We start from the raw sequence: 12,677 nt of genomic DNA on the forward strand, positions 1-12,677 counted from the left end.
AACTGCTTAGAAGTTAAAGAATCAGTTTGTATTCATGTCATTATTTGCATTGATACCTAGTTTCTCTTCTTTCCATTTAAGTCTTTATTGGTTATTATATATGGTTTATTTTCTTTTTAGGAAGCCATCATTCTTCAGAGGGCAATGAAGGAGCAGAAATGGAAGTACCAGCAGAAGGTTAGAAATACAGGGATTTCTACTTGGCTCTATTTATATTATGTTCTGTACTTTCGAGAATGTTATCCTTAAAACACCATATTTGGAAATAGAAAACGATTGTTATGGTATGCCTTATTAGACACAAGGTTTTTTTTGTTTTAGTCCTAAGATGTAATATACCTCTTTCATTGTACTGAATAATAAGGCACATGGGGATGAAAACTGAAGTGGTGAGTAAAACTCGTCCTGATGCAAAATGCTGCCCATTTTTTCTTGGTCGTCTTGAGCCATATTTAAAATCTTTTTTAAGAAAGGATCGTTTTGATACTTAAAATTATTACTGGCTATGTTCGTATTTAATTTTAAAAATACTGTTCAATGCCACCATTTTTTGAAGTAGGGTAATAGATCCTACATAAGATTAATGAAGGAAGGTTACCTGCTCATTTTTATACCCACAGCCACCCCCGAGGACTGCTTTCTCTTCCAGCCAGCCATCCTCCTTTGGTTGTAGGAATGAACGAGTATTCACCTCTGTGGTACAGCTTTTTTAGTTATTGGAACCTTGAGTTAAATTCCTAACTACGCAGATGGCTTCCTATTTCTACATCTTTTAGATAGTCCAAAAGAATTTTTGTAGGTTTCTCCCAAGGAAAATAACTGGTAAAGTCACCAAATCTTGTTTTAGAATTATTTATTATTTCTCATGTAAACTGGTCATGCTGTTTATTTTTTTTTCTAAGAATAAAAAGGGCGTCTGTGCTGCACCTTTTTATTCCTTATGTTTGCTTATTTTATTTTATTTTTTTAGATGAGTAATTTAATCTTTTATCCTCTTCAAGTGGAAGAAGTTCTGAAGGTCCCTGGAATCTTGGCTGATTTTTCCAAATTCAGTTTTAGAATTAGGGTATTCTAATTGGAATGCAGTTCTTTCAGAAAAATTGAAATGCTCATTTTAAATAATATTTTGCATTTCTTTTTGAGATTTTTAAAAAATAGGTGATTGTGTAGATTAACTTTTTTTCTTTTATTTTACTGTGTGGAGGTAATTAGATATTTCCTCTGTAACAAAAGCCTCTGTTTTGGACAGGCAGTATTTACAAGACAAATGGTACCAGGGGTTCATCAGGCAATGTGAATTAGATATCAGGCTTTGAACTGCTTTGTTTTTGAGGAAATTTTATTGTTGGTAGAGTTGAATTGAACTTGGGTTCTGGTCTTTATTTCTGTACTAACAAATAAATATAATCTTTGGCAAATCAATTAATCTTTCAACCTTTGCAAAATGAAGAGAGTTGATGAAGAGACTCTCTAGCTGAGCTTCCAGCACTAACATTCTGATGTACCTTTGTTTTGTGTAGTAACACAAATATTAAATATTTAATTTTGTAAAGTATATTACATATAAAGTTAGGGGATAGTCCTGTGTCCATTTGTTATAGTCACTTTCTTGGTATGAAAGTCCCCACTGCAAAAAATTGACCGTGGTTTCATTTAACGATATAAACCACTTCTAGCATTTATGAAAGAAGAAGAGAAATAGTTTAAAAGAAGAATGAAAAAAGAAAGCCTTTGTTTTTCTCCTAGCATCTTCTAGTTACGGAAGGAAAATAAGAACGGCTTCATTATAATCTTATTTCTCTAAAAGTACAAGTGTTTTGAGTCCATTCATGCAGGTAACTTGGAATTGTCTGATAGTTTTCCAGAGTTTCTCTCCTTTTTGTTTTCTCTCATCCCTATTTATAATTGAAGGGGTCAGATTTTAATTTAATAAGTATGAGACGAATTAAAATGCCAGTAAAGTTTTGTAATAGGCTGCTTTTGGAATATCAAGTCAGTAAAATGTTGGAACATAATAGAAAGTGCTTTATAATGAATGTCATTTTAGAATTTTATTTTTTTCAAGATTCTACTCAACATGTCCCTTCAGAAACAAGTGAGGACCCCGAAGTTGAGGTGACTATTGAAGGTTAGTCATCTAAAAGCCTTGATTCCAAAGGTTTACTTCTGGTCATAAAACTACTTGTCACATTCCCATTGCTAAGTATGCATTTCATTCATTTTTTAAGGAAACTTGTGAGAAAAGACGGCAGCATATATGTGTGTGTGTGACCAAAGCAGCCGGCCTCCCACCCGCACGCCCAGTGCTGGGGGCTTAGACGAGAGAGTGAGCCCTGAGGGCAGCGCTGCGCCAGCCTCGGCAGGAGAGCGGTAAACGGAGGCTCTGACCGGGCTGGGCGCACACACAGACACACGTTGCAGCCTGCTCCCGGGTTGTGGCAGAAGAGACCTCTGTGCAGCCCTGACTCTCTGGTGTCTCCTGCAGGAACGGGGAGGAGAAAGTGTCTATAGTTCAGTCCCTTTCTCAAGTGAGCTCCCCCCCCCAGAATGCCCTCCGAGGCCAGCGCATAGCTTGTCCTTCAGAACTTCGGAAGCAGCAGCTGCAGAAATAAGCTCATTTCCGCCTATCGTTACAGTTGCTTCAAGCCTGTTTTGTTTTTGTTGCTGTCAGAGATAGTAAGTACTTGAATGTCGAGGAAGCAGTTTGTTCTGAAGTATTTAAAGATTCAGCTCATATTACTACTAACAGGATCATGCTTCATACTTAAGCATTATTAAATATGTATTGGTTTTTTTTCCTTTTTAGTTCTCTCACACTATACATTTTTTCCTTTCACAGTAATTCTTTTCTAAGGGAAAAAGAAAAGTTTTTATTTCTACAACTCCCTGCTCCAAAGTCCCTATATTTAGTGGGAAATGTATACCCTTAAAAATAATTTGATGTTTATATACCCACACATATATATTTAGTTTTGCAAACATACATAGATGTTTGCAGCATACAGTGTTTTAACAAACAATTCAAATACGCATATATCACATTTCTCATTTTTTTCCTTGTAACTTCAAATCTTGGTACTTCATTATTATTTTTTTAACTGCTGCATAACCTTTCTTGGTTTGCTATCTCTGTCCTTTTTTTTTGCATTTTTTTTAAGTCATTGTTACCTATTTCCTACTGGTGTCTGCTTGGTTATTTATGGTGTTTGGCTACTTTTAAACTACTCAAAATGTTTGTCTTCATTGCTTCTAAATTGTAAGTTGACTGGAAGTTTTCACCCAATACCAGAAATTTCCTCATATTTTGTATGTGCTAATTTATTTAACATACCTGTTTTATCATTAACATAATTCTACTAACCTAAAAACAACTTTGAGTTGTTTCTAGCCTAGCATTTAATAATTGAGTCTGTTTTTAAATTATAAAATTCATTAACTGTGAGAAGGAAATTTATAAATATATTATATACACTCATTTATAATTGATCCTAATTAATCTGTAATTATTGTTAATTAACATTTAGGTTATAAACTTTGTCCTTCCTCTTAGAGATAAGAAAAATAGATGATGATTAAAACTATTAGCACAAAACTTTTAAATAGGACTAATAACTACCTTGATTTATCAAATCTTAAGGCAGATAAAGGCTCTACTAGAATTATTTAGAAAATAAATACTGTGCTTTTAATAGCATGAGATCTTTAAAGACATGTCAACATAATAATGAAATAAATTGCTTATAAGCCTGAAACATGTCAGTCTTTTCCAGCTTTCACTCTTGGGAGAGAGTGATAAATCCCATTTCTTTTAAACTAAGGCATAGTACCAAAAGTCGGATTTATCATCCAAGTTTGTCAACAAGTAAGATTCGGCTCCTTAGGCTGCTTCTTTTATGTTCAGAAGACCAATGAAATACCAGGTCTGTGAAAAGTAATTACTTTTCAGGGTAGCATTTTCCATGGGATATGTGTTCATGAATAAACTATATACCAACTCTAATTAAGTTGCTACTTATGTTTTATCCTTAGGTTAAGGAAGGCAAAATGTGTAAATCTGATACTAACAAGAAAGGTCAAATGAGAATTCACATACACTTCTTTTTGATAAGTATATTGTTTGTTTTTCTGGAAAAATTGCAAAATGGTAGGAATAGGAATTGAAATGATGTGGAGTTTTGTTTTTTGTTTTTTGTTTTTTGTTTTCTTTTTAGGGCCACACCCATGGCATATGGAGGTTCCCAGGCTAGTGGTCAAATCGGAGCTACGGTTGCTGGCCTACACCACAGCTCACAGCAACACTGGATCCTTAACGTATTGAGCGAGGCCAAGAATCAAACCTGCATCCTCATGGATACTAGTCGGATTCGTTTCTGCTGCACCACAGCAGGAACTCCAATTTTTTTTTTTTTTTTTAATGTGAGATCTGACAAAAGACTGCCTTTCATGAACAAGGCACCTTTAAAAAGAAAAGCCTATCTAGAGAACTATGGTAGTTTTGTTTAGGAAAATTCTTGTGCTTGGAAGGAAATAAGATAATCCTGCTTACTTTAGCAGGGGGTGACTTGTCGTTTATCCTGTTGTATCTTTCTGCATATCCCAAAATTTTATGAAAGAGAAAAGAAAAGAACTTGGTCATCAAGAAAGTTTGTAAGATTTTCCACAATAATACTTTTTTTTTTTTTTTTTTTTTGCCCACAGAGTATAGTAGCTTGATGTGCGATTTCACTTCCCAGCTCAGGGATCGAACCTGAGGCACAACAGTGAAGGCACTGAGTTCTAATCACTAGGGAACTTCTGACTTCCCATAATACTTTAACCCTGATGTCGTTTTTTTGGTTTGTTTGTTTGTTTTTTAATATTAGGGCCACACCTGTGGCATATGGAAGTGCCCAGGCTAGGGGTTGCTTGGGAGCTGCAGCTGGAGCCTACACCACAGCCATAGCAATGCCAGATCCGAGCGGAGCCTGAGACCTACACCGCAGTTCATGGCCATGCAAAATCCTTAATGCACTGGAGAGAGCCGGGGCTCAATGCTATGTCCTCGTGGATGCTAGTCAGGTTCATTACCACTGAGCCACAATGGGAACTCCTAACCTTGATACCTTTATTTGCAGTTATGCGAGGTTATAAAGGGTCTAATCTATTAGGTCAGTGCAGGAAACGGTCTGTTGAGCCGAGGTGTGCTCTGCATCTGTGATGATCCGCTTGTTCTTGATTGGAGTCGGTGGTGCACGTGTGTAACTTTTGTGACTGGGTCTGAGAGGGGCCCCTTAGAGTGATATTCCTGTGTGTGCCTTAACTTCCTAAACCTCGTGACTACATTTTGGGGTAAAGTCGGATCGTTGTCATGTTTTTGTCATATGCATACCTTTGATAAGTGCAGAGAAAATCTTACCTCAGAATTGTTGGTTGTCTCACTGTCATGGGTGTGTCAATAATGGAAAGTGTTTTCCTTTAAAAAAAAGGCCTCCTTGTAGTGCAGTTCACATTTAAGGCATTGTTTCCCTATCATTTCTTAACATTTATTTCATCTTTCATTTCATTTTAAATAGATTAAGAAGGTTAATTTTATATCTCAGGTAAAACTTTTTTTGAACTCTTAAATTTTCTTTCCTAAATAAAATTAAAAATATACATAAATGTTTACACACAGGACTGCAATTCTGCCCGAATTTGACTCACAATACCATATACAGCATGTGGATTACACTTCGGATAATACTGCTTTAGAGCTCCAGTAGTTGGATTTCATCCTCTGACGGTATCTTTTTTTATGCTAAGGCCATTCATAAATTTGGCTGCAAGGCATGATTAAGAACTGCTATTCAGGAGTTCCCGCTGTGGCACAATGGGTTCGCTCCCTGGCCAGGCACAGTCTGTAAGGATCTGGCATTGCTGCTAGGTCACCACTGCGGCTCGGATCTGATCCCTGGTCCAGGAACTCCGAAAGCTGCCAGGCAGCCAAAAAAGGAAGAAAAAAACCCTATTCTTTTATAATAGTTCTTTTTAAAAGAACCTTGTATGTGCTGGGGACGCTACTGGGTACTAAGGATTTAGGAGTGAACACGATAGGCAAGTCCATTGAAGGGTTTTGTATAAAGCAGTGATAAATTCTGTCTTTCTTCTTCTTTTTTGGCCACCCTGAGGCATATGGAATTTCTGGGCCTGGGGCCAGGGATCAGATCTGAGCCACAGTTGCAGCTGTGGCAACACTGGATCTTTTATTTGACTGTGCTGGGCCAGGGGTCAAACCTGTGTCCTGGTGCTGCAGAGAAGCCCCTGATCCCCTTGCTCTGCGGTGGAAACTTCAAGTTCTGTCCTCCTTTTTGAAGAAACAGAGCTGCTCTAAAGACTGAGAACAGGCCATAATAGAAGCAAAGCTATTGCACTTAGCTGGCGCAGAGAGGGCGGTGCTTTAGAACTATATGGCGGTAGTACGGATAAGGAGCGATTGAAGTCTGGGTATTTCTGAAGATAGAACAATAGGCTTTGCTGTGTGTCTTATGCTTATAAGACAGTTGTTTATGCTTATCTTTTACAAGTTACTTAAGTGTTCCTAGAGTTTCTGCAATTAAGTTATCATTCGAATATTTTGTGTTTTTAATTCTGTAGAGGCTAACAAACATCATTTGTTGAGCATCCAATTATTTTGTAAAAATTAGACTTTTGGGAGTTCCCATTGTGGCTCAGCAGAAACGAATCTGACTAGCATCCATGAGGATGTAGGTTCGATCCCTGGCCTCGCTCAGTGGGTTAAGGATCCATCGTTGCTGTGAACTGTGGTATAGGTCATAGATGCGGCTCAGATCTGTATCCGGCATTGCTGTGGCTGTGGTGTAGGCCAGTGGCTACAGCTCCAATTCGACCCCTAGCCTGGGAACCTCCATATGCTATGGATGTAGCCCTGAAAAGACAAAAAAAAAAAAAAAAAGAATTAGACTTTTGGAGGAGTTAGGAGCAGATCCATGGGTGAAAAGTGCCATCCATTAATTTGAAATGTGTACGGTGATTAATGGCTCTGAGTAATTTCAAAGGAAACATTGCCTGGTTTGTTTTGTTTCTTTTCTTCTACTGTGAATAGATGTTGGATTATTTGGTAAAACATTACCAATTTGATTATTTTGAAGAATATCAAAAAAGTTTTTATATACTTGTTTATGCATTCATCAAAAATTACATGGATTCAGTAACACAGTTTAGCTCTGAGGTCTGTATTATCTATAGGCATATTTGTAAGTACATTGAAAAAAGGAAAACAATTTTCTCAATAGGAGTTTTGAGTTAGGGTCTTTGCTGCCTTTTTTCAGTGTGTGGGAGTCTTGTTTTTAGTCCTGAGACATAGCGATGACATATTCCTGACTGAGTAGCAGTTTTTGCACATTAAAATATCTTGAAATTCATTTTATAAGGTTTTAGATCTTTTTCTTTTTTCTTCTTCTTTGTCTGTTTTTCTTTTTTGTCCACTTCATGTCCAGACCAGCGATTGAACCTGGGCCGCAGTGGTGAAAGCTTTGAGTCCTAACCACTGCAGTACCAGGGAATTCCCTATAAGCTTTTAGTTTTGATGATGTAAATATTTTTAGTTTGGGCTTCAATTTGAAGCATCTAGAGATACCTGTCTTTTTACATGAAAGTGGTTGAAACACCATCTACCTGGACCGATGAGAGGCAGATGGGTTTCTGCCACAGAGAAATAACTGATCATCTATGAAAGGGATTTTGAGGGCAGGAGTAACATTTTCTCATATTCTTTCAAAATCAGTTTTTGCCACAAAGAGTGGAGGAAAAAAATAGAAGGTATGGTTAAGTTCGTAGCTATTCTTAATTTTGTGTTTCGTATGAATTGAGACACTTAAGATTAGGTCATAATATATGAAACAGGTTAGTTTTTTACTAGAATATTGTGGTGTTTCCATAAATAATTAAGTTCATTTAGTTCACATTGAACTTCATTATTTGTCCCTGGAGAGAAATGTGATACCACTTCTTAATATTTTATCATCTTTGTTAAATTATTGTCTTGTTAAGAAACACTTTTCTGGGAGTTCCCATTGTGGCGTAGCAGAGACGAATCCGACTAGGATCCATGAGATTTCGGGTTCGATCCCTGGCCTCGATGAGTGGGTTAAGGATCCCTCGTTGCCCTGAGCTGTGGTGTAGGTCACAGGAGGTGGCTCGGATCCAGCATTGCTGCGGCTGTCATGTGGGCCGGCAGCTGTAGCTCCGATTTGACCCCTAGCCTGGGAATCTCCATATGCCGCAGGTGCAGCCCTAAAAAGACAAAAAAAAAACCCAACACTCTTCTAGATTTTCTCCTTTCTACTTATGGTTGATGAGGTTACTTTTATGTAATGTTTATACTATTAAATGCCTTTGTTTTAACGTAAGTTAATTTCATTGAAGGAATGAGGTCTTGGACACTAAAGAAAAGCTATCTTGCTCTTTGTCTTTGGCCTCAATTTCAAACCATTCTGATTCTAATTGAGGTTAATCCAGGAGAGCACTGCTTTTTCATTATCATCCTAAAGCTCTATTTTTTTTATTATTTTATACTCTTTCAGTTTTCATTTTATATAATACAATGAGATTATATAACAATGAGATTAAATGATAATCTTAACAGAAATACTTAGGTGACATTAGCCAAACAGGAAAATACCTTTTCCTTTCTTTTTTTTAATTTATTGCCGTACTGTTGCACATGGAACTTCCCAGGCCAGGAATCAAATCCCAGCCACGGCTGTGGCAACAGCTGGATCCTTAACCCACTGCACCACAGTGGGAACTCCCCAAATACGTTTCTTTTAAAGGTCACAGCTCAGTGTTTCTAAAGAAACACTAATACTGGGAGTTCCCATTGTGGCTCAGAGGGAAAAGGAACCCAAGTAATATCCATGAGGATGTGAGTTCAATCCCCGGCCTTGCTCACAGAGTTAAGGATCTGGCACTGCCATGTCGCAGACAGGACTCAGGTCTCTCATTGCTGTGGCTGTGGTGTAGGCCAGCGGCTATAGCTCCAATTCGACTCCTAGCCTGGGAACCTCCATATGCCATGGGTGTGGCCCTAAAAAGACTAAAATAAAATAAAATGCTTTAATAATATTCATAGGTGAAATGAGTATATTTCATTTTACCCTTTGCAAAACTAGCATAAAAATACTCTTCTAAAAATCCTTTTGCAGATTATAAAAGACAGACTTTTTTCAGTCTGTTTTCGTAATTGAAAGCTAAACATTAGTGAAACCTAATATGTTTTCAAAATGTATCTTGTTAGTTTGAATCTAATTCTCTAGTAACCTATTGTAGAATCTTTTGACCATTTATAATCCTTGTAGTAATTTAATAATTATGAGCCCCAATGACATAGTCAAGTTTTATTTTACTAGCAATTTGCTATTTTTAAATTGTTTTCTGTAGTGTCCTAAGTTGTTTATATAACTTTTTCCTGAAATTGCATCCCCTAAAGTATCGTTTTTATATTTGCCAGCACATAAAGTGGGTTCTAATCTGGTACTGGTGACGTCGATACCTTTCTTCTATTGGTCAGGCTAGTCAGTAAATGCTTTCAGGTTACCAGAATATTTGTTGATACTGCATTTGAGCCTCTGCTGATTTAACCAACTGTGGGTTGAAAATATTTGAGCAAAAATTTTAGAAAATTCTCAAAAGCAAAACTTGGAGTTCCCTGCTAGCCTAGCAGGTTAATGATCCTGTGTTATTACTGCCGTTGGCACTGGTTTGATCCCTGGCCTGGGAACTTCCACATGCTCTGGGTGCAACCAAAACAGAAAGCAAAAGTTGATCTTCCCAAAGGCCGAGCAACTGTGTGCGTTTACATTGTAGCCTAGAGATAACTTAAAGTATAAGGGAAGATATTCAAAGGTTATATGTGAATAACATGCCTGTTTATGTAAGTGACTTGAGCATCCGTGGGGTTGGTACCCACAGTGGTCCTGAAACCAGCCTTCCGCCTGCCCGCACAATCTGGAGAGGAAGAACCCAGTCATTGAACAAGGGCAGCAATGACTGTGTTCTCTGATGTGTGATTGAGTGAGATTTAAGCATTTTAGGCTTCTGTTTTTCCCTCAGTTAACGTACAAAGTATATTTAAAACCCATGCTGTCCAAAGCAAAATTGTGTATTAGGCTGAATTTGGGTTTCTTTCTTTCTTTCTTCCTTCCTTCCTTCCTTCCTTCCTAAATGGCCACATCCATGTCATATGGAAGCTCCTGGGCCAGGAATTGAAACCTGAGCTACAGGTGTAAGCAACACCAGATACTTTACACCACTGTGCTGGGCTGGGGCTTGAACCCCCACCTTTGCAGTGGCCTGAGCTGTTTGCAGTCAGCTTCTTAACCTGTTGCACCATGGCAGGTACTCCTTTTGTTATTTTTTGAGAGTTAACCTGTTAGTTTAACTGAAAAAACTTTTACCCATAACCTAGACAGCTGTACTATCTAGGGTGTGATGTGATTAAGTCACATAACAGTCTCTGATCCTCTTTAGCTATAAAATAAGAATGAGAATTCTACTGAAAAAGGGTAATTACTTACATTTGAATGGTATCTTTTGTTCCCACTTTTGCCCTTCACTCAGTGATTGTTTTCTTGATCCCACATTTAAGTACAGATTTCTTAAAATGGTCTTTTTTGATAATGTGCAGGCAGTGTTTGAGCAAAAATCTTAGCAGTGTACCATCTGATATTTTCGGGGATGGAAGATGACAGGAATAGCTTTTCTTATTCGATCCTGTGTCCTTAATTCTAGCGCTAGATGTGTTGACGTGTGAGCAGAGTTGAGTCATAGGCATCGCCACAAAGATGTTAGCATGAGCTCTTACTACAGAAGTCTTGGGTAGTCTACATTCTGTGCTTAAACATCTGATTGCTCACATTGTACATATGTAGTTTTTGTTTTGAATGAAATCAACAAATAACCCGTTTCACAAATACTGTGATCTTATTTCTTTTAGTTCTGTTTGTTAAAAGCGTTTGACATCTAGTTGTTCAGCCTCCTTTGTGTATGCTTGAATTTTGTATAAGCTTAAATATTTTTCCATTCAAGCTGTAATTTCTCCCTCTTACATATTTGTATAGTTGTTGGTAGCTGTCTCCATTAAAACCTTTTTCTTGAAAAATTTAAAATCCACTATAATTCTAGACAGCTCTCTGAGAGTGTGGTGAAGGGGAAATTGATAATGACTTAATTCAAATTAATTCAAACTGAAAAATGGAAAAAAGGAGACGAAGGAAAATGAGGATTATTTACTTGAGTACCTCCCAAAAGAATAGGAAACCTAGACATGTAACGGGGAGAAACGTGCTGAAATGGCAGTATGGAAACAGCAGCGGCTGATCCTACCGTGTTTAAATCCCCCCATGTCTTTGGAACGTTGAGAGTTTTACAGGCGGTGGCTGTCACTCACTTAGACTGTTCCTCCAGTGATGATCGTTTTCTTTTTCAAGATGATGATTACTCTCCACCTACCAAGAGACCAAAGAGCAATGAACCGCCCCAGCCGCCAGTCACAGAACCTGCCAATGCTGGAAAACGCAAAGTGAGGGAGTTCAACTTCGGTAGGTTCTCAATTCAGTACAGTCCTCTTTAGTCTAAACTTTTTGTCTGTTGTTTGTTTGTTTAAGGGCTGCACCTGCAGCATATGGAGGTTCCCAAGCTAAGGGTCGAATTGGAGCTACAGCTACCGGCCTTCACCACAGCCACAGCAACGTCAGATCCTTAACCCACTGAGCGAGGCCAGGGGTCGAACCTGCATCATCATGGATGCCAGTCTGGTTCAGTAACCACTGAGCCATGACGGGAACGCCTTATCTTAAACTGTTTATGTTACTGAGTTACAGCCTTCTTTGAGTAGGAGGCGGTATCTGTAACCTTAACCTGAGGAAAATCCAGGCAGGTTGAAGTAACTCCACAGACATAGCTTTTGCATGGTTCGGGAGTATCAGAGCAAAAGACACGGTGTCTTCGGTTATGAATTGTAATTAGTAGACTTGAAACAGTGTCAGTGTTAGTCATTTTAGTTTTTCTTGCTTTGTGTAACTACCAGCCTCTAGTGTATAACCAAACCCCCGTGGGCGATGCAGCCTTCTGAAGGGACTAAGTAAACGATTAGTGGCAGGTTGTGTTTGTGATCCATATTTTAGCTCTGTACAATTTTATTTATTTATTCTTAAATTTTAAAAAATTTTGACGTTTTGTATTTGTTTTTTATTATTTTTTTTCCTTTTTGGCTGCTCTGTGGCATATTGAGTTCCTAGGCCAGGGATCAGATCCTAGTCGTAGTTGCAACATAAGCCGAAGCTGTGGCATCACCCCATCCTTAATCCACTGTGCTGGGCCACGGATATAAACTATGTCCCAGTGCTCCCAAGACGATCCCATTGTGACACAGCACGAACTCCTAAATATTTATTTAAAAAATGATTTTTTTTTGTCTTTTTGTTGTTGTTGTTGCTATTTCTTAGGCTGCTCCCGCGGCATATGGAGGTTCCCAGGCTAGGGGTCGAATCGGAGCTGTAGCCACCAGCCCACACCAGAGCCACAGCAACCTACACCACTGCAACCTACACCACAGCTCACGGCAACGCCAGATCGTTAACCCACTGAGCAAGGGCAGGGACCGAACCCGCAACCTCATGGTTCCTAGTCGGATTCGTTAA

General features: G+C 38.3%; 1 protein-coding gene across 6 annotated transcripts in view; it reads left to right on the top strand.

The window, feature by feature from the left end:
* The window catches only part of GTF2I (general transcription factor IIi), a 109,889-nt gene that overhangs the window by 58,201 nt on the left and 39,011 nt on the right, over nucleotides 1-12,677 (top strand). For 3 of the 6 annotated variants that reach the window (XM_047779899.1, XM_047779900.1, XM_047779901.1), the window contains 3 exons: nucleotides 121-177; nucleotides 2,066-2,128; nucleotides 11,466-11,576. In XM_047779899.1, coding sequence (XP_047635855.1) covers nucleotides 121-177; nucleotides 2,066-2,128; nucleotides 11,466-11,576 — 231 coding nt within the window. The remainder of the gene's footprint in view (nucleotides 1-120; nucleotides 178-2,065; nucleotides 2,129-11,465; nucleotides 11,577-12,677) is intronic. The other 3 variants (XM_047779902.1, XM_047779903.1, XM_047779904.1) reach the window with 1 other exon arrangement.

Source organism: Phacochoerus africanus, chromosome 5 (genome assembly GCF_016906955.1).
Source record: "Phacochoerus africanus isolate WHEZ1 chromosome 5, ROS_Pafr_v1, whole genome shotgun sequence".
Classification (NCBI taxonomy): domain Eukaryota; kingdom Metazoa; phylum Chordata; class Mammalia; order Artiodactyla; family Suidae; genus Phacochoerus; species Phacochoerus africanus.